The sequence below is a fragment of the Seriola aureovittata genome, chromosome 9 (genome assembly GCF_021018895.1).
Source record: "Seriola aureovittata isolate HTS-2021-v1 ecotype China chromosome 9, ASM2101889v1, whole genome shotgun sequence".
In the NCBI taxonomy this organism is placed as follows: domain Eukaryota; kingdom Metazoa; phylum Chordata; class Actinopteri; order Carangiformes; family Carangidae; genus Seriola; species Seriola aureovittata.
Genome location: NC_079372.1, coordinates 2,941,298 through 2,961,962, shown reverse-complemented (window position 1 = coordinate 2,961,962; position 20,665 = coordinate 2,941,298). Strand labels below are relative to the sequence as shown.

General features: G+C 39.8%; 1 protein-coding gene across 10 annotated transcripts in view; it reads left to right on the top strand.

Annotated features, from left to right (window-relative positions):
- LOC130175184 (neural cell adhesion molecule L1-like protein) overlaps positions 1-20,665 on the top strand; it is a 53,034-nt gene that overhangs the window by 16,978 nt on the left and 15,391 nt on the right. For all 10 annotated transcript variants that reach the window (XM_056385512.1, XM_056385511.1, XM_056385513.1 and 7 more), the window contains 21 exons: positions 5,101-5,267; positions 5,715-5,823; positions 5,973-6,160; positions 6,235-6,357; positions 7,885-8,055; positions 8,433-8,468; positions 8,669-8,774; positions 8,887-9,068; positions 9,203-9,337; positions 9,960-10,100; positions 11,318-11,429; positions 12,178-12,344; positions 13,030-13,195; positions 13,805-13,944; positions 14,058-14,162; positions 15,746-15,943; positions 16,347-16,417; positions 16,536-16,758; positions 17,718-17,833; positions 19,395-19,599; positions 20,117-20,239. In XM_056385512.1, coding sequence (XP_056241487.1) covers positions 5,186-5,267; positions 5,715-5,823; positions 5,973-6,160; positions 6,235-6,357; positions 7,885-8,055; positions 8,433-8,468; positions 8,669-8,774; positions 8,887-9,068; positions 9,203-9,337; positions 9,960-10,100; positions 11,318-11,429; positions 12,178-12,344; positions 13,030-13,195; positions 13,805-13,944; positions 14,058-14,162; positions 15,746-15,943; positions 16,347-16,417; positions 16,536-16,758; positions 17,718-17,833; positions 19,395-19,599; positions 20,117-20,239 — 2,899 coding nt within the window. In that variant the 5' untranslated portion in view covers positions 5,101-5,185. The remainder of the gene's footprint in view (positions 1-5,100; positions 5,268-5,714; positions 5,824-5,972; positions 6,161-6,234; positions 6,358-7,884; positions 8,056-8,432; positions 8,469-8,668; positions 8,775-8,886; positions 9,069-9,202; positions 9,338-9,959; positions 10,101-11,317; positions 11,430-12,177; positions 12,345-13,029; positions 13,196-13,804; positions 13,945-14,057; positions 14,163-15,745; positions 15,944-16,346; positions 16,418-16,535; positions 16,759-17,717; positions 17,834-19,394; positions 19,600-20,116; positions 20,240-20,665) is intronic.

Here is a 20,665-nt window from a genome sequence, read left to right as displayed (position 1 = left end):
GAGGTTGTACTGAGTTTGAGCTTAGAGGGGGGGCGGGGGGGGGGGGGGGGGGTCATTGTATATAGTGTGTGTTGGCAGGGATTAGTCGTGTAGTAGTCACACTCTTCATGCCCTGGCCAACTATTGGCTTAGGAAACACAATCCCTGCAGATTTGTGGCTGTGATCTGCCATGTGTTCAGGTAATAGATCTCTTGGTTTCCCAAAACAAATGCTTTGTTACCTGTTTACATAGGGACTCCACCCCATTTTATGCTCTAAGGATTTTGCCTTTTAAACAGACTGTGTCGGCCTTGTTTGAGTTCTCATTAAAGTGGCAGGTTTGCAGTTCTCCACGTGTGCATACAGCTTAGTAACCTGCCTAACCCACAAGGTTTGTTGAGTGTACACCAGGCAGTGGATTTGCTGCACGTGAATGAAAGTCGTCCATTTGGTTGTTGCTGTGTTGTCAGGATCAAGACAAATCTGGATAAAAGGTCCCACTTCTCATGTCACTGGAGGAGTGTGCGCCTCCTACCTAACAAGGACTCTACTGGTCTGATGTGGTTTTCTGTCTGTGATTTAAATCACAACACTGTCAGTTAAGTTGTAACCTATGCCTGTGCAATAGTGCAAAATGTTATCCGTGTGCAGGCGTGCGTGTGTGTGTGCGTGCGTGCGTGCGTGCATGCGTGTGTGTGTGTGTGTGTGTGTGTGTGTGTGCAATCTATAGTAAAAATAGCACCAGACTGAGACTGAGAGAGGCTTACAGCTTTATCACAACATGAAAATGTATGTTTACTCAACTGGAACAAACATCTAACCAGCTTTGTGTACCATTCAATCCTATTCACAAAAAGCCCTTATTGCAAATAATGCGTTACTATGATCTCTCAATTTGTTTAATTGATTCTTAAGTCAAGCAGCTTAATCCTGAATCTAGTCTACAACAATTACCACATTAACCTTTCTCACTAAGAAGACACAACACATGCAGCCTTGTGTCCTTAGAAGAACCCTGAGTAGCACTCAGTCATTGTTAAGCAGCACACTGTATGACTGCTGGATCTCCCTGCCTTCATTCTCCTGATAGCAGGATTAGCTAGAGGGTGAACCCATTTGGCATTGCCTGTGCTGCCGCCACAGTCTCAGCACTGTGAGAACTAAGCCGTGAAATACTGACGGGCTTAGACCAATTTATAGTCTGCCATCTTGGATCTAGTGATCGTAGCAGACAGCAGCTTATCCTTTGTGCCAGTCGGGTTTACTGTAAGCATGCCATGCAATGCCACCACCCAAGCTTTACAGTTCAAAGGGTAATCTCCAGACAAGTACTCTGCTTGTGCTACGACGTCACAACAATGAGCATCGGCTGATGCTAAACATCCTCAATAGGAAATTTTGCATCAGTCAAAGGTAGAATATGTAAGAATGTGAAGCATTTTAAATGTATCAATCACTTTTTTATTCCCAACATGTGAATGGATTGGAATGTAATTTATCAAAAAGACTTTCCTGGACTTTCTCAGTTGCCTATAACGGCCTGTGGACTGATTTCTATGTAAAGGACTGAATTTTCCAGGAAAACCTAAAGGACAATTATGTTTTGCCTTAATGCATTTCTTCCAGTGTGCAACACTAGCTAAAAAAGGTTAAATGGGAAACACTGTGGCAGATTAACCATGTTGTAAGAAAAACACTTCTCTGTAGAGCTTCATTTATGTCCAAGAGAAATCAATGATTCATGAAAATGTTATACAACACACAATATGCTACAAAGAATGCTCCGACCTATTGAGGGCTGTATTGTAATGTTACACCTGACTTATCCAAACATCTGAAGCGCATTTTCGTCACATTTTGCTTGTGCAGAAGTGTACGTGTGTTGTGCAGCTGTCTATGGCGCATATTACTATCTTGATAATGAGCCCTGAAATCCTTTGCCATTGACTTCAGACAGGTTTTTGTTGGTCACTCTCCAAGGTTTTTGTTTGTTACTCTCCGCTGCCTCAAGATAGCAGTGTGCCAGCAATGCGTCTGACCACACCTCATTTTAAGACCAACATGCTCATGGGTGCTCAGATGGGCACAAGTGTATTTGCTATTTAAACAACGTGGGCGCTAGATGGGAAAAGATAGGGCCCCTAATGTGCAAATGGCTGAAGTTTAATTAATCCTATTTAATTCTATTAAAGTCAAAATTAAGAATAAATAAATATTTAATATCAGGTTCTTTTAGGCCTTTTCTGATATTTTCTACTACTCCTTTGTGACAGTTCTGCCTTTGAACGCTAAGCCTTCAAATTCATTCAGTAGATGATGTTCTGACTCTGAGGCAGAGCATGTTTGAAATGAAATTATCAAAGCGAAACAGAAAAGATCTTCAATGTATTTTAATTGGGATTATCATATGAAAACCCTGCAAAGTATATAGATTTGATTGGATTTCATATTGTCAGATCTTATTTATGTTTTTTTTCTTCTGGTTGTCTTTAGTTAGTGTGAATGCTGAGTCAGCATTCACACCTAACTACTCCTTCATACTTTGTGCTACAGAAACCATTCAGGTATCAAAACATACAGCTTTTTCAGGAAAAGAGTGCCTGTATTCAACTTTTTGATATTTATAATATTGGAAATATAAAGCTTTTTCTGTCACTTTTTTTGCCATCCAAATGAATGGAGACAATGCTCAAATCCTTGAAAACTTCAGTCTCTTTGAACTTAAACTACTTAGGCAAACTAGTTCAAACTTTAAATGTTTCACAAGACTTTCAACTATTAAACTTATATTCAAGTTTTTGATATCTTCTACAGCTTTCAAGTTATCACAGTTTAAGTTTTATGCTTTTTTCTGACAATTTTTGAGTTTATAATGGATGTGTATATTGTTCAGGGCTAGAGTGGATGACATCACCGCTAGAGTGGGAGAAGCTCAAAAACTAAAAAAATAACTTTAACTTGTCTTCACGACCACAAATTTCACTCTTCACTCATAATTTTTTTCCCAGAATGTTGGAAAATTTGTCTTCTTTCAAACAATGTGTCCATCAAAGCAGAGAGACTTAATAACATGACTAGAAAATTCCAGGGAAATTTTGAGTGCCACGGGGGCTACTGCCGGGATGAGTACATGATTTATTTCCAGTGTTCAAAAGTCACCCTGATCATATTCTGGTTTTGAGAAATGTCTTGATATAAAAGACTCTGATATAAAACAATGTCACATCCCTCCACCATGTATTATGTGGGAAATATCTCATATTCTGTGTTGTTTTTTTAATAAAACAAGAGGCAACATGTCTTCAAACGGGCATTTAAAGGGTTAAAATCCTGAAAACTAATAAACATTTGGTAGGTTTGAGCAAAACTGAAGTGGTTTAAGAGATGTATGCAAAAAAAAAGCAGAAAAAAATATTGATATATGATGATTTTATATCATTTTCTTTGTGTGTCCTTTTTTGGACGCAAGGAACCCCAGAGGGTACAAAATGTGTTACCAGTGTATAATAGACCTGTAACAGTAACTGACATCAGATTTTAAAAATATGTCAAAAAAGACACTTTCTTGCAGAAATCCATACCTTCAGCTGTAACACAGCCAAAATGATCAGCAAATCAAAAAAGAAAAGTAAAGAAAATGTCCAAAAAAGGACAGAGGGACCCCTGAGGGTTAATAAATCCCATGAACCGCTATTTAAATTACCAGTATTATGTTTTTTTCTGTGGTAAATTTAACATTACTGGGGAGGAGAGCAACGCCACTAGAAGTGACAGCGAGAGAGGGCTAGTAGCTTCTCCTCTCCTCTGTCTCAGCGGAGACCGTCACAACTTCATTCACTCTTTTAACAAAACAAAAAAAAAGGTAACGAAGGAAGCAGTAAATGGACTTACATATTTAAGACCTAACTAAATTTAATTTAAGACCTAACATGCTAATGTAAAGCTAGCAGAGCTTGGAGAGTTGGTTATCTGGTTGCTAGGCGCACGCACGCACACACACACAGGTCAGGAGCTGCCGTTGCCGTAATTAGAACTGTGAGCCTCTGAGTGATGGGAGTACCATCCAACTGCCCCATACTGCAATACAAATTCAGAAATGGATTTTCAGAGAAATACTGAAAGAACCCTTTTTTTTTATTCGCTCCTGTTTACACATTTTTTGACTGGGAACACCAAAAGCAAATCGACGTGTTCAAGAAGGTCTTGTGGTGCTGTTGATGTGAAAATTTGGTTGATGTTTTGTACCGTTTTCTATTAAGTGTGTCTTCTAGCTGATGGATATTGCTTGTTAACACACACACACACACACACACACACACACACACACACACACACGGACAGAAAGCTGATTTCAGTACAACAGTAAATACAGCAGCAGATATATTGAATTTAGCCTGCTCCACTGGTGTTAGATTTGTGATCCTCCTTTTACTTTCATTCTGTCACTAACCGTTCAAGTATCAGAGCGTTCAGCTCACTGACAGGATTTCTGCTATTATCTTTCTTTTCTCTAGTATTTATAATTTTTGAAATATTCTACTTTTTCTAAATCATAGTTCTGCCATTGAAAATGAATTGAAAAAGACAGAAAGACAGAGTTCTCAGCTTTTGCAGCTAATGGACTTCAGCTCCCACATCCTTCAGTTTAACAGCACTGTGCTTCAGTCAGTATGAGCTGCTTTTTCACTCAATTCAGCATTGCTTCAGAAATGTAATTCACATTTGAGCTTACAAGTTTTTCTTGTAAATTCTTTTTTAGGTATTTTTCAGCCATTTTAGGCCATTCAGCTTTCAATTTACACATCTTGCTGTTTTTGTAAATTTTATACAGTTTTGTGACGTTTTTTCCACTTTGCTTCAACAGTTTAGGCCCTTTTCTACCATTTCATGCCATTCAAGTTCCAGCTTACAAGTCATAGTTGCTTTGCTGTCCGTTTGGAGCATAGCAACTATGTAACCCCTCACGGCTGTTCATTCAGCGCTGCATTTCTCTGATTAGAAGAGGTGCTTGTAAGGCTCTTATCTGACCGCTTGTAGAAATGAAAAAGACAGTGTTTTTTTCCAAGTTGAGTTATTTAACCTGGGCCTTAAATTTTTTGACATTATTCTGTCTCTTCCAGGTCCTCTGTGCCTTACAAATTCTAAGTGACGACAGCTGATCAACACGTTTTGTACTGCACTGTCTCCAGTAACCAGTGGAGAGTAATGAGGCTGGCAGGGAGCCTGCAGCTCGCTCTGCTTTTGGCCTTGACCTTCAGGGCGGCAGGCCTCAAGATTCCTCTGGAAGGTACGAGTGTCATGATACTTAATAAGTACTTCCCCAATAAATATTGAGTCGATTTATAAGGTTTGATTCACATGGAAGATTAAAATGAAGATAAAAATTTTCCTCTCTCTTTGTTCTGAGAAACATAACATTTGTCAAAAAACATGTTCATGAATATAAGCTTTTAAAATTGTGACTAAAAAATAACAACTTAAAGTAAATTGTTGCAGCAGAGGTTTCTTTGTTTAGGGCTAAGAATGCTTTGCAATCAAGTCCTGGTGTGCTATTTTAGTTCACTGTCTATCTAAGCACCTTATTTGTCCAGATTATGCAGACTTGTTGGCACACGACTTTGCCAGGTTGCAGAGTTCTCTTCTTCATACAGAGCAGCAGGAAAGAACTAGAAACTTGATGTCAACATTTAACATTTCTGTGATTATTTTGTATGTATGTTTCTTCATATCATAGTGGAGCAGCCTCCAACCATAACAGCTCACACATCAGGTCCTATTATTGCCCTTCCTTTTGACAACATTGTCACTATCAGGTGTGAAGCCAGGGGCAACCCACCACCAGAGTAAGTGACATCAGCATGATCTCTGTCGTAATTTAAAAAACACACCATCACTGATCAAAGATGAGCTGCTTTCATCAGTTGCAAAAAAAACATTGATCACTGATCAAAGATTCGTTGAAGGAAACCTACTGTATGTTTTGCTCCAACAGATACAGATGGACAAAAGATGGCAAAGACTTCATCCCTCCCTACGTCGCAACAAACAAAACAACTTACACAGGTGGCACTTTTGTGCTCCCTAATGAGCACCTTATCCAGCTCCAGGGTAAATACAGATGCTACGCCTACAACAAGATGGGAACTGCCATAACAGAGGAGACTGAATTGATAGTTCCCAGTAAGTATCCTTTACATGAACAGCTTGTGTTTCTGTTCAGAAGCATTTTGTTTAACGTCTGTTTTTTGGATCAGGTGTCCCCAAATTTCCAAAGGAGGAAATTGATCCCATTGTTGTTAAGGAGGGAGAACCAATCATCCTGAAGTGTAACCCTCCTAAGGGCGTGGCTCCACGTCAAATCTACTGGATGTCTATTGGTAAGCCAATAAGCGACTGTTTATGCTTGTAATTTACAGGGTTGCCTGCCTGGGGTGGGGGTATGAATGGGGACAGTCTCTCCTCAGAGACATTCACGGTTTTGCACAGAGAGCATGAGATAAAAGTTCAGCTCCTGGCTTCTTTCAATTCTCTGTACACCTGGCTAGTCACAAAAGAAAGTGGGTGTCAATGACTGTTACTTGTTGAATGCAGGAAAAAGTGTTTCAGATGCTGTTAGATGATCCAACAGGTACATCCTTTGAAGGATGCTGACGCCTTCACTGTTCAGGAGTAAGAAGCTTGAAAGGGATCATGTCCTTGTCATTGCACTAGTTCCATGCAGGGGTCAAGGGATAGTGTAGATAATGTGGAGATGTGGTCCTCGCAGGTGAAGAGAAGTAGCTGGTGAAACCCTGTGCTTTGGAAGAAGCATGGTGCTGTCACCATCCACTGGCCTCCAGTGAAGGTGACTATAAGAAGGATAGTTTAGGAAAGGTGCATACTTGAGGCGCACAAGTTTACCTCACAGCAGAGTCCTTTTTTTCCCACTACTGCCAAAGGAAGTGATTTACTATGTAAAAGGTCACCTCACTTCTGTCTGAGGTGTTTTATAAGTAAGGGTTGAGTTTTCTGCCCAGCCCCTTGGGAGGTTCTCATCCGCCTCCAACAAACCTGGCTGATATGAGAAAGAAAAACATAAGAGGCTGCCCACAGTCATGGGGCAGAATGAATGAAAACATCTGTGCAGCTCTTGCTTTAGATTTTGTTTAAAGTCTTTGTTTTTTAGTCTTAGTTTCACACATTTATATTTTGAGGGATTGTCACAAGAATCGATATGTCAAAAACATGATAAAATATACTTTCATATGTATCGTAGCTTGTCTGAAAAGTAGAGACGCATCAATGAAAACAGTAATGATGTTCTTCTTCACTGTCAGCGGAACATTGTGCTCTCTGCATCCTGTCCATGCGCATGAGTTGAAAAAATATTATTCTCTTCGTATTAGTGGCCCATATTTCCCTTAAGTGCCAAGTGACATAAATCAGAACCAAATATGTTTTTTTATGAGTTTGGCTTGAACACTGACATAACAACCAATGTCTTAAGGCTATGTCTTAAATGAAGCTGTTAAATACTGTGAATGGGCTGACCAAGGAGCGACACAGGGCGCCGCTGACCCGTAACTTTAAATAATAGCTCTATGTAAACCAAATATGCTGTCACAGTGCACTTATGAGTTCCCTGGCACTATACAAGGAAGCTCTTTAGGGCATTTCCATTAATGTCTAGTGAATATGAAGCTATGCTGTGTTGCAGTTTCTCTTCTCCTGCTCTGAGTCTCATGATGAGATTTTTGAAGTAATTTTCACCTTTGAGTTTTGTCCCTCTGGTGCACACAAGGAATATATTTGAGAATGGATGTGAAAGTCCCAATTTGTGTCTTTTTTATAGCCACAATTAAGAACATGGGTTGACATTAGATACAGACATTGCTGACACTGATGGCTATTATGATCTTTTCCAGGTCTCCAGCACATTGAGAAGGATGAGAGGGTTTCCATGGGCGTTGATGGCAACCTGTACTTCTCTAATGCCTTACAGAACGACAGTCGTCGGGATTACTGTTGCTTTGCCGCCTTCTCCAGAATACGCACCATCGTCCAGAAAACCGCCATGGCAGTCGTAGTCAAGAGCTGTAAGTTTGAAAAAATTGTCTGTGTGGCTTTAACCTGAATACAGCTGTACAACTATAGCTCACTTATTTAACATGACATCAATAACACATCTCAGAGAAGCAAATCTGATACATATCTTAAAACACAAACATCAGTATAGCCCATTTGAGCTTTTTCCAAAAGTGAAAAGCGAGGACATTTGTATGTTGTTCCATGTATTTTTATGAGTATATTTAAGATATTCATCTACTGCATACCAAGAAGCAGGGCTTGCCTTAACATGTTTATGCTCTAAGAAACTCTGTTGTGATGCTGGATTGAGCAATACAAGTTAGTGAAGCATGTTTATCACTGTCATTACCAGAATTATTCTCACAGCATTTTGTTTCTGTTCCAGTGAAAGCTGACAATGAGTCTGACAGCAGCGATGACAGTGAGTGATCTTCCCATGGCAAAGCTTTCACAATAAAAATCAAAACAATCTTCATGAACAGGCAACACAGTTGGTTTGCATGTTGCAAAAAGCTGCAGATAATAGACTGAATATAAACTTGTTTGTAGTATTAATGACTGTTGATTAAAATGATATATTTGAGTGACAAAGACTGTTCTCTATGGTCAATGCTGCTGAAGCCCCCCCAGTGAGAAAACCTGGCCTGCTGCTGCCCTCTGGTGTTCAGACAGAGAAGGTGTTGTTGAAGGGAGAGGAGCTACAGCTCGAGTGTATACCAGAGGGATTGTATGTATATATGCTCTATTATCACCTCTGCAACCACATTATCACTATTAACACTACTTATCATATTTATCTGCCATTACACCTCATTACTTGTCACGGTTTCATGTTGTAGCCCCACTCCATCGGTACAGTGGATGAAAATGGGAGATAAGCTGCCTTTGCGGACACAATTTAACAACTTTGGAAAGCTGTTGACCATCTCTGCTGTAGACGAAACGGATGAGGGGAAATACATGTGTAAAGCCAACAACTCTGCTGGACAGACTGTCCACTACTTTGATGTAATAGTGGAAGGTAGGTCGACTTCAGGGACTAATTATGTATGTATTTGTGGGTGCATTTGTTTTTGCTTCAAAGAGAAAGCTGTTGGCACAGCGATGACAGTTGTTTTGACTCAGACCAACACAGCTCTCCTTAACATCTCCCAGAGCCGCCAAAGTGGCTGACAGAGCCTCCTCAGAGCCAGCTGACTGTGATTGGGTCTGATGTTCACATCAAGTGCTCGGTCAGTGGAAAACCAACGCCAGACATAACATGGAGGAGGAATGGTGAATTTCTCCGAGGTGAGTGGGAATAATTCTAACTGTGGTTTTATAACATCTTTTGCCACTGGGCAGGAGGACAGTGCAGTGCGTAGCTGCACCAAACTTCAAGCACATAACCACGAGTTCAAGTCGACAAGCAGCTGTTTTGCTAAGTGTTCTTTAAAACTCTTGGGACAGGCTTGACTAGAAATTGGATTTGTTTCAGAATTTAAAATACACTGAATTAAAGTATACACTGATAGCATTAGAGGAAATACTAGTCTTTACTGATTATAAGTAACACTTATTTTAATTATCCATTTATCTGGTCAGAACTTCCAAGGTTGCAGAGTTATCTCCAATCAACAGTTCAAAACCCAAATAGTAAAATGTAAAATGGTGAAAAGCAGCAAATCTTCACATTTGAGCTGCTGGAACCAGAGAATGTATAAAAGTAATTTTGACTTTCAAAATAGTTATAGCCAAGTTTCTCTCGATCAAGTAACTGATTAATCAATTATTCAATGACTGCAACTCAAATTTTTTATCAGATTTTTAAAAACCTTTCAAGTAGTGGCATCAGCGTTAGCCTTCAAACATGTGACCTTGCTATAGCGTAGCCCTTGTGGAATGATTCTGGTGTTGTGTTTCTTTGTTGCAGACGACCCAGGGAGCAACAGACGAGTGCTTGACGACACTGTGGTGCTCCATAACGCCAGGTCCGAGGACACTGCTGTCTATCAGTGCGAAGCCTCCAACCGTCATGGCAGCGTTCTGGCCAATGTTAACATCATGATCACAAGTGAGTGTACCAGCAACACTTTAACCCCGCCTAGCCAGCGAGGACAAAGTTACTAGCTAGTAAACACAGTGGCTACTTTATCAGGTACAAGTGGGTCTGGGAAATGATGTGTAGATTGGGTGAGCTCAGTAGCATTTCACAGTTCCTTCAGAGTTTGAGTCGGTTCATTCTCTTTACAAACAGTGTTTAATCTGATCCCATTAGCATTCTGGAAGCATTTGCCTAACGGTCGATTATAACCATGACAGACAATGCCTGGCCAGCAACAGTCTTTAAGTAATGGATTGTAAGATTTATATTGGCTGCAGCAAATTAGCAACATAAAATAAATAAATTAAAAGAAACGCATAGCTCTAAGATTGTCTGCAACTGTCTCTTGGTTCTACAACTAGAAATGCAGCGCTGTATCTTGCTCTAGGCTGTTACAGACTCAAGGAGCTTTTTTTATCTCTCAGCTGAAGTTTAACCATCTCTTCTATTTATAGTTCTAGAAATTATTTGTAGTTTAGAAATTATATGGTGAATGTCTACATTTACATATAAAGTGCTTTGGTCCAATTATTTATACTTTCACCCATTCACCCATACACTCACACACTGATGACAGTGACCTACCAAGCGACACACTGGACTGACCATCAGCATGCAAACAATTTGATCACTTACTTCTATCGCAGCACTCGTGAATATTACTTTGATTGACTGTCTTGATTAATTGATTCATTATTTGGTCAATAAAGTGGCAGGAAAAAAAGCCCATCACAATTTCCCCAGAGCTCAAGTTGACATATTTAAACAGTTTGTTCTGTCTGATCAGTTGGTCCAAAACAAAGACACAGGACTTCCTCTGCTATCGTAGAAGACACAATTACTGAAATGATTCAACAATTATCAAAGTTGTTTCAGGTCTACGGCCATCTTTCACCTAGTCATGACCACTCTACATAACTCCACTAACTGCTAAAACAGTAATATTAAACTGTGTTTTTATAGAAGTACACAGTTCTTTTGTAGACATTGCACCGTTTCAAATGTCAGTGTAGTTCTGAATGAGATTTTCATTTCTGCTCTCTGAGATGCTTGTGCCTACATATGATTTATATCTGTATTTCCAGTCGTCTTTTCTTCTGCCTATATTTCTTGGGGGAAAAAAATCTCATGGGCAATAACTTGACATTTGAGCAGCTGTAATCTCTCTTCTTTCCACTTACCTTTAGATATGGCTCCTCTGATATTGACAAGGGACTACCACGAGTACGCTGTAATAGTAGGAGGGGAGATCATCATGAACTGCAGTGTTTTTAGCTCTCCACCACCTACCATCTCTTGGTAAGGCAAATCAGGAATTAATCTTGGTGACATCCTTCAGTGCGAAGACATATCATTTGATGTGATATGTTCTCTTCTCATAACTATGGTTTTATCCATGCGCTCACATCACTGCATCAGTGTGTAAGGTGTGCAGATTGTGTGCAGTGTGTAGATGTCTGTGCTTTAGCCCAAAGAATGAACCAGAGCACACAGAGTATCACCGCAGTGAGTCATGCTATGAATTCCACACTGCTGCAGGTGTCTGCATGAAATAGTCTGATGTTGACACTTATGTCTGTTTAATGAGATAATCCTCCTTCCGCTCCTTGAAACTGGTCTAATTAAATCCTGTTAACTACCACTGTGTCTCTGCTACAGTTCCACAAAGGGGAAACAGGATCTCAGACAGTCCATGACAAAACACATTTGACCTTACTAAAACCCACACAACATGAGGATAGCTCTTCTGATTCTATTAGACGATGCTCCACTTCAATCTCATCAACAAGCCTGACAATGTTTTGCTTTAATTTAGATTAGGCTTCAAACCAAACCTGCTTGAGAAGCTTTGTTGTACAGTTCTTTTAAAAGATGAGTGAGCAGGCAACTGAAATTCAAAGGAAGAAAATAAATGATACATTAAATTATATACGACAAACTGAAGATCATTCAGGGTGCGGAAGAGAAATAGCTGAAAATGACAGTGAAAATTAAATAGGCATTTTTTTTAACTTGGCTCAAAGATGTGAAAACTTTTCTGCTCTAGGGCCAAAGATGATGCACCAGAAACTATCAGGGGAGAGCGATTTATTTCTCTCCAGAATGGATCGTTGCAAATCATCACTGCAGAAAAAAACGACAGTGGGAAATATGTGTGTGCTGCCTTTAACACGGAGGGGGATTCAGCTGTCACTGCTGTGCTGGATGTGAAAGGTATCTCAGCAAAATGATTATTTCTTTCTTTGAGCAAGTGTAGTACTTGTCCCTGCATGCGATCATTCATTAAATGGCCAGTTCACCCAAATGATGAACAGTTTCAAATATTTCAAGCTGTGTGGATAAGCAGGTGAACTGACCCTTTAACATGAAAGTCAATAAAATTGGCCCAGTACTTTTAGAACTGAGACATCGGATTTTGCAGGTCATTTGTTCAATAGAAGACTTATTATTGAAAATCACACAGCAAAAACTGTGTAAACTGACAGGTTTAAGATACAGACGGCAGAAGGCTTTTTATTTTTCCACATGCTCTGCTTTGATTGATCAAGTGGGTAAAACTAGGTGGTCTGTCTGTGTTAGGTTCTCTGAAATATTGCTGTGCTGAAAAGCCGATAAATATCTTCACATCTCAACTTTGAATTCATCTTTCATTGATGTTGTAAATAGATGCAGCATAAATAATAATATGATGCAACATATTTATAAATATGTTTTTCATTTTTACCGGTTACCAAGAAAATTTATCAAGAAATATCAAGACATTTCCAGTTTGGTTACTCATTTCACTCATCAATGAGGCAGTTACTGTGAGAAAGACTCATTTACATGCAGGAGTTAGGCTCCAGCCTAACAAGACAAACATCATTATCCTGTCTGTTTAATTGTGTTTTATCTTTAGACCCTACGAAAATAGTGGATCCACCTCAGGATGTGCAGATCATCAGTGGGACCACAGCCCAGTTGATGTGCCAGGCAGAGCTTGATAAAAGCCTGTGGAGCACCTTTGAGGTGGTATGGAAAAAGGATGGGGAGGAGATCCCACTTTCCTTTGAGGAAAATTCCAGGTAGGTGGTGGCGTTTGATTAGTGTTTCCATTGGTTTTCAGGTGTGTTTGTGTTCGCAATGGCTTTGTTCAGTGTCTTTGCCTGCATGCTAATGCTAAGCAAGAAAAAAAGTCCCAAAGGAGTTTCTTATCGTGAGTACAGACGGACTTGGAAGGTCAGATGGAAGGGATGTTGTCTATAGATTTCTATTGTCTGGTTGATTGATTGATTGGTTAACTATGCCAAGGACGTTATATTGTTTTTGGTCTGCATTACCTAGTTAATTAGCAGAATATCAAATCATATGCATGCCATCAATGCATATCCGGTAATTTAGGATTTTTTTTTTAAGATTTAGAAAGTCAGAGATATTACATTTCTGCTTTGCACTTAATTGAAAGACACCATGAATCATAAACCTCGATTGTCTATAACTATGTGCATTTTGATACAGCTCCGCAGATAAGGATACAGATCTGTTTTTAAAATGAATGAAAATTATTATAGAAGTAGTATATAGTATTATACATCCCTGGTGCGAGTATATGCTCACTGAATGATTCATTCATCCATTAAGAATAACTGTTATAATCATATATTATTATTTATGTCTGTCTCTCCTCATGGAAGCGCTCATAAGTTCAGATACTTTGTGGACGACGGCATGCTGCAGATCATGAATGTGAACCTGAGTGATCAAGGAACATACACATGCATTGCTAGAACCAGTCTAGATGAAGACAGTGCCACTGCACTACTCACAGTACTGGGTAAGATCATTTGTGAATGATATATAGATCATTCATTACGTATTTATTACACATTTTTGGAAGTAATTTATTACATTTTAATCTAATGTTGCTGCTTGTATTTTGTGGTGCAGATGTTCCTGATGCGCCAATGAGTTTAGAGCTGTCGGAACTTAAGAGTCCAAGGAATGTCTCCCTGTCTTGGGTACCCGGGAGTGATCACAACAGCTCTATAACAGGTACAGGTTCATTTGAATTCTGCATGCTCTTTAACTTCTATTAATTTTTTTTTTAGGGGGGGTGGGGGGGTGGGGTGCAACAGAGAAACGTCATCAACAGCTACTTGTATACTGTGTGACCATTGCTTGTTACTCATTAGTTTACAGATTACACAATGATGTAATTACTGTGCAACTATGGTGCCATTACAAAATAATTAGTGTAATACAGCGTGGAAGCAGAAGAACAAAACTGCCTGTGAGTATTTTCATTTATGAAGTAATCTTATAAGGTATGAGTCGGTGCCAACTATAAGCCTCTTTAAGATACAACCCTGCTGAGAGAACAGAAGATTCCAACTTTATTGTCCAACCAGAGATGGCAACTTTTCTTCAAAAGATAACGTATTTGACTATAGATGATAGCACATACACAAACACACCTTTAGCCCAGGCACACGGATGCAGTTTCAGCTGATTTTGCTCAGTGACTGCTGTGTGGATAATAGATCTCCTCACAGCAACATGTACCACCTGAAGTCTGCTGACTGCTGTTAAAAACTGGATTAGAATTGCTCTTTGATGCAAGTTCTAATTGAGCTAAATATCATGTCTCGTCTGTTGTGAAAAGGGGTTGTTAACAGATTCTGCTGCTGTGATCACTGCTGAGTGCTTTTTTAAAAAGCGATGGCTGCAAATAGCCTTAAAGCGCTGAGGATCCTGGCAGGGAAGCTTGTCTCTCGTTTATGCTTCAATAAGGGAGTCATTTATTTTTGGAACTTACTGATGATAACAATTTATATCAGTTGATAATTGTGTCCTCTTGTAGGTTTGTAATGTTTTTTTAGCTTTGATATGTGTCATCTATGATCAGAAATGAGAACAGATATGCCTGAAGAGCCTTTATGAGTCTGAAATGTGGATTAATTTTAATTTATTTGTTTAATCAAACATCAGTCGTGAGGCCAGTTATTAGCCATATCTGTGGATCACACAGTTTGCATGAATGAAGCTATTGTGGGTTTTGTTTTAAATTCTTTATAATAATAATAATAATACTAAAATGTTACATTTGCAGAACATTTCAGAAGGTAAATACACTGCACTATTGCAAGATAGGTATTGACATTTTGAGAAATTCACCTTTTACATGAGATCATCTCATCTTTTACAAGGTCAGCACTTCAGTGATGTGCATTAAGCGCAGAGATGAGGTCAGAAGGCGATTAACATGAAGACTGGAAGCAGGGGAAACAGCTAGTCTTTCACTAATTAACGTGTAATATCCCCCTTTTTTTTTTTTTATTTGTACATAAACCGAAAATAACTATTTGTTTGTTGGGATGTTACGCCATCCTTACTAAGCTAAGCTAATTGCGTCCCAACTTCATACTGGACTCACACATGTGACAGTGGTATTGATCTTCTCCTCTTCTTATCATATTTATTAAAATGTTGAACTTTTCTATTATTGGTCTCCTGAAAGTATTAAACCTGTACTGTAGGTAATGGATGAATGACTGTAAGTGAAACAAACAGAATGAGTCTGTGCATGCTTTTGATGACTGAATGTGTTATGTCTCCTGTCTCCTGCTTGAGCACAGAATTTGTAGTGGAGTATGAGGAGAGCCAATGGGATCCTGGCAGGTGGAAGGAGCTACAGAAAGTCCCCGGTAACCAGGCAACAGCTGAGCTGGTACTACACGGACACCTTAACTACCAGTTCAGAGTGTATGCTGTTAATGCCGTTGGGCCTGGACCCCCTAGTGAGCCCACTGAGAGATACAAAACACCCCCTGCTGGTAAGACTCGCTCCCTTTAATTAACATTTTCTGCTGTGGTTATCTGTTGATTGTGAAAACATGCAAATTTGTAGCGTTTCTTTTGAAACATGCAGAGACTTGCCATATGGAAAGGCCGGCCTTTGGCCACAGGACTTTGTAGCAGTAGGGGGTGTAGATATTTCTGGGTGTTAGAAGCCCTTAAAGTCCTAAAGTATCCATTCCAGCACATGTTCATGATCTCTCATATGTTTATCATGAAAACTGGATACTTCTACTACCAAAGAGACTCTTTGAGCTGAATAGCATGGCTAGATATTTGCATTTTAGCTGTAAAGGACTACAATCAAAACAGGAAGATTAGCACAAGATATTTTTGCATTTGTAATAATATAATTATACAACTAAACAAATCTCTCCAAAGCTCCTGATAGGAACCCAGAGAACATCAAAATTCAAGGCCATCTTCCTCATCAAATGGACATTAGCTGGGAGGTAAGAGAAATATTTTATAAAAAAAATGTCCCCATCTTTAAGACTGTTCACTAGTAACCATTATAGTATGAATTCATGTTAATGATTGCTAAGTCATCCGTACATTGTCCTGTTGTAGCCGCTGTTGCCTATGGAGCATAATGGCCCAGGCCTTGAGTACAAGGTGAGCTACCGGAAACTGGGGGTGGAAGATCCGTGGAAGGATCACCTGGTTAAAAGACACTCCTTTGTAGTGAAAAACACAGGCACGTTTGTCCCCTACGAGATCAAAATTCAGAGCAGGAACAGCCACGGATGGGGACCAGAACCTAAAGTTTTTACTGGTTACTCTGGAGAAGATGGTGAGTTGAGGACTTAATACTTCCTATACCGTATGCATTCATGTTATTGGTATATTTCATTTAGAATTTCAGTATAAGATATGTTTATAAGCAATAAGCAAAGTCTCATCAGTTCATTAAAACATGCACTCAAGCCAAACTAGCACATGTAGCTGCTGCTTTGCTTGTGACTTACTGTGAACTTCTTGTTACCGTACCCCTCCCTGTCTCCAGTTGTCTTGTGGCATTGTCTGCGGGAAAATGTGTCAGGTTAAGTTCTTTCCTTTTTTTTTTTCCTTTTGACCGTGGTTTTAACCCTGTGCAGGTGTGCGGTAGTGACTTTCCCTCCCCTCTGAGAAAGAAAAAAGAAAAAACCCTTTTCAAATCCAGCAGGTGGCAGGTAACCTTTGTAGAGCAGAGGGATGTCAAATTTCCACTTCTGTCTCAGAAGCTGTCGGAGATTTGACAGATCACGACACACTTTGCACTGTAGGCCTACTCAGGCATAATGGCTGCTTCCCTCTCTAGTGTCCGCTGTGCTTCTGTTCCTCTGCCAGATCAGTAACATGTAGAGAAGAAAATATTTAGTGATTTGATTTTTCATGTTTGGTTTTGAATTTCTTCCTGCTGAAAGAGAAAAAAACAGCTTTGAACAACTGAGCTGCTTTATGTGGTGTCCAGCTGAGTACGTATTTGTGCACTTTCATGCTGATCTGCTAGCACTGGTGTTTATTTACCACCTTAAACAGCCACACATCACTCCTACAGAACCCTAAACCAAAAGAATACCATCTTCTGTCTTTAAAGTAACAGCTCAGACCATCTAAATAGACTTTTTATCGTTTTACTTACTGTATCTGCGAGTGTTTTTCAGTTCATTTTTCTTTCTTCATACATGTTTTATGGTAGTGTTAAAAAGTCTCCGCAAAGATGACCGATGGTTTGCAGCTGCTCCTGACCTTTCACCATGTGTTCTTCAGTTCCTACCGCAGCACCACAGGACGTAGCGGTGGAGGTGATCAACACCACTGTTCTGAGAGTTAGCTGGACCCCGGTTCCCACTTCCACACTGAGAGGTCACCTAGGGGGCTACAATGTAAGTTTTCAGAGTCCTGAAGCAGGATTTTTTTTCAGGCTATGCTGTATGACTGAAGGCAGCACAGGAACTCTCAACAACAGCATTTTACAATACAGTAATTGCTTGGTGTTTCCGTGAGATAAGTACATGAGGCAATTACAGTTAATATCCTCAAATAATGTTATAGGGTAACATGTGCGGCGACTACCAAATAATTGATTGACCTGGTAATTGTGTAGGTCTAATTACTGGAACAAAGGTTACCTGCCATTAGTTACTCGATACAGCTGGTGCAAAACGATAATGAGCTACAGCGGACACTGTTGTGTAAAAAGTAGAATAGTTAACTTTCACTTATTAAAGTATCTGTAATTAAAAGGCAAAGAGGCAAATGAGTGTAAAATAAGTGCGGAGTCCTATGACTTAATATGTCTTGTATAATATACTTTTATGAAGTTATTACTGTAATCTAAAATGAAGTTTTATCAATGTGGTTTTTAAGTAATGTCCATTGCCTTCATATTTTTGGAAGGTCAGCAGGCTAGAGAGAGGTGCTGGCTAATAGCACTAGCTTTGATTTGGAAAGTTACTGTAACTTGGAAGGTCAAAATCCTTTACCTGTTTTACCAAGTGCAATTACATCTTTAAGGTTTTTTTTTTTTTTTTTCTCCAGGTGTCATTATATTCTCTTACCCCTTTTCACTCACATGTCTGCAGTGAGTCATGACCAATGACACATCCCCAGAAAAAAGAGACACCAATTTCTTTGCTTTTTCTGTTATAAGTGCCCTTTTCTACCAAAACTGTAAGTGCAAACAAACATTTATATGGAGCAGAATAGAGTTTTCAAATACTCTCAAGCTCCATTGATCATTGAGGCTACCTGAGTTTCCATAGTAGTCTGGCTACAAAGCTATATAGGAACAGGACTTTATGAGTGATGTGTTCCTGTTGCTTGTAAAGCATAAATCTCACAGTTTTCTGTGTTCTTTTCTTGTATGTCTTTTAAATTTGACACATTTATTCTAGCAATGAGCATTCATTATAGTATGGAGTCCATGGAGAAGGATTATTCCCTAAAATTGTAATGATTTAAGATTTTGCGAGGATGTCACAGGCAGAAGTATTTTTTTTATAATCTGGCCACCAAGGAGAAATGATGAGCAGTACAAAGCCAGCATGTGAATCAGAGGAGTGCCACACCAAATTGTGAAGATGTGTTGCGCAGCAGGACCTGTCTAACCCAGATGTCACATGTCTATATCTTACTAATGTTACGTGTGTCTTGCCTTTTGCTCCTCTTCACTCATACTCGTCTGGAACTGGATTTGTGTAGTCTCATCTAATTTATGCCTCTCCCTACATTATTATCTATAAATGGCTCCATCTGGGCACTATTGGTCATAATAGAAGCTAAACACTGAACTATTGTCTAACAATGTGAGGTTGTGTGATCGTGAGTGAGGTCTCCAAAACGGAAAAAGAAGCTGGAAGGAAGAGCAGTCCTCCTTTCTCCCTCCTCTCTGTGGTCTGTTCAGACTCGTTCCTCAACATCTTTCCTTTTACTTCCCTCTAACAGGTTCAGTGGTTGAGGAAGCGGAGTCTGCTGAATCCCAACAAGATTTTAGATGATCGCCAGTCCCTGTCCTTCCCTGGGAGGAGGAGTCATGCCATCGTACCAGGCCTCGCGCCTTTCTCCGAGTACACACTCAATGTCAGCGTGTTTAACAAGAAGGGCAATGGGCCCAACAGCGACCCGGTCACTTTCAACACTCCAGAGGGAGGTGAGATGTTGTGATCAACGCGTACCATACGGCACACAACATATGGTTCACACACTTATGAATACTTGGGCAAAGTACACACAGACTAAAAAACACACTCAAGCTTGCAGAGGGTAGAGAGTATTTTTTCCATATGTCTCAGATCATGTCTGGAGGGATCTTTAAATAAAGTAGCTTCAGGACAATATTAATAGGAGAAGTCATCAGAAGCAGCCTGATGAAGTTTTTCCTAGTCAAAGGCTGCTCAGCGTTGCAGTCTTACAAAATGACAACGCTGCTCAAAAACATCACGCTGTCATATGGTGACATTAAAAAGGTTAAGAGAGCTTTCAAAATAAAGTGCACAGAAAGAATATCAAGCATGAGAAGATACTTATTTATTTGTACATGACTGACAGCATCCTAAAATGTTTTTACCACCACACCATTTTTAACCACCTCCAAATAACAAACAAGCTGCTAGCTAGAGAAACATGTCTGTAAAGTAGGGTCATTAACATCACTGTCATTTTCATAGTTCCAGAACAAGTGCCCGTCCTGACCGCCTCCAATGCCCAGAAAGACTCCATTTTGCTGGTATGGGGACCACCCTTGGAGCCAAACGGCATCCTGACTGGTTATCTCCTGCAGTACCACCTCAGTATGTACACACAATGTTTGTTTGACTAATTACTCTCTCACACACACAGTGAAGACCTTTGGCCTTGCAAGGTTTTTCAGTAATAAGATTTCTCCATGATCCGAGCTCAGTGCTTTCTCTGTGGCGTGAGGCGTTGTGGACGACATGTAAGCAGGAGTGTAGGTGTACCATCAGTGGTGGGAGGTGAGGAAAGATCGGGTCAGAGGAAGGGAAGGAAGTGTGTGTGGGGGTGGGGTTCATCTGGGCTACTAAAGTTTACCTTTGAGCATGCAGGAGTTTTGATTCCCATTTGAAAAACCTGAAAACATGCTGCATACCGTTATTCCCTTTCCTCTCCCCTCTTGTGTTATCATACCAGACGCTAGGTGGCAGTGTTTAACACTGAACACTCCACAATGGCTGTGCAGGTTACTTTAGATTTTGGCT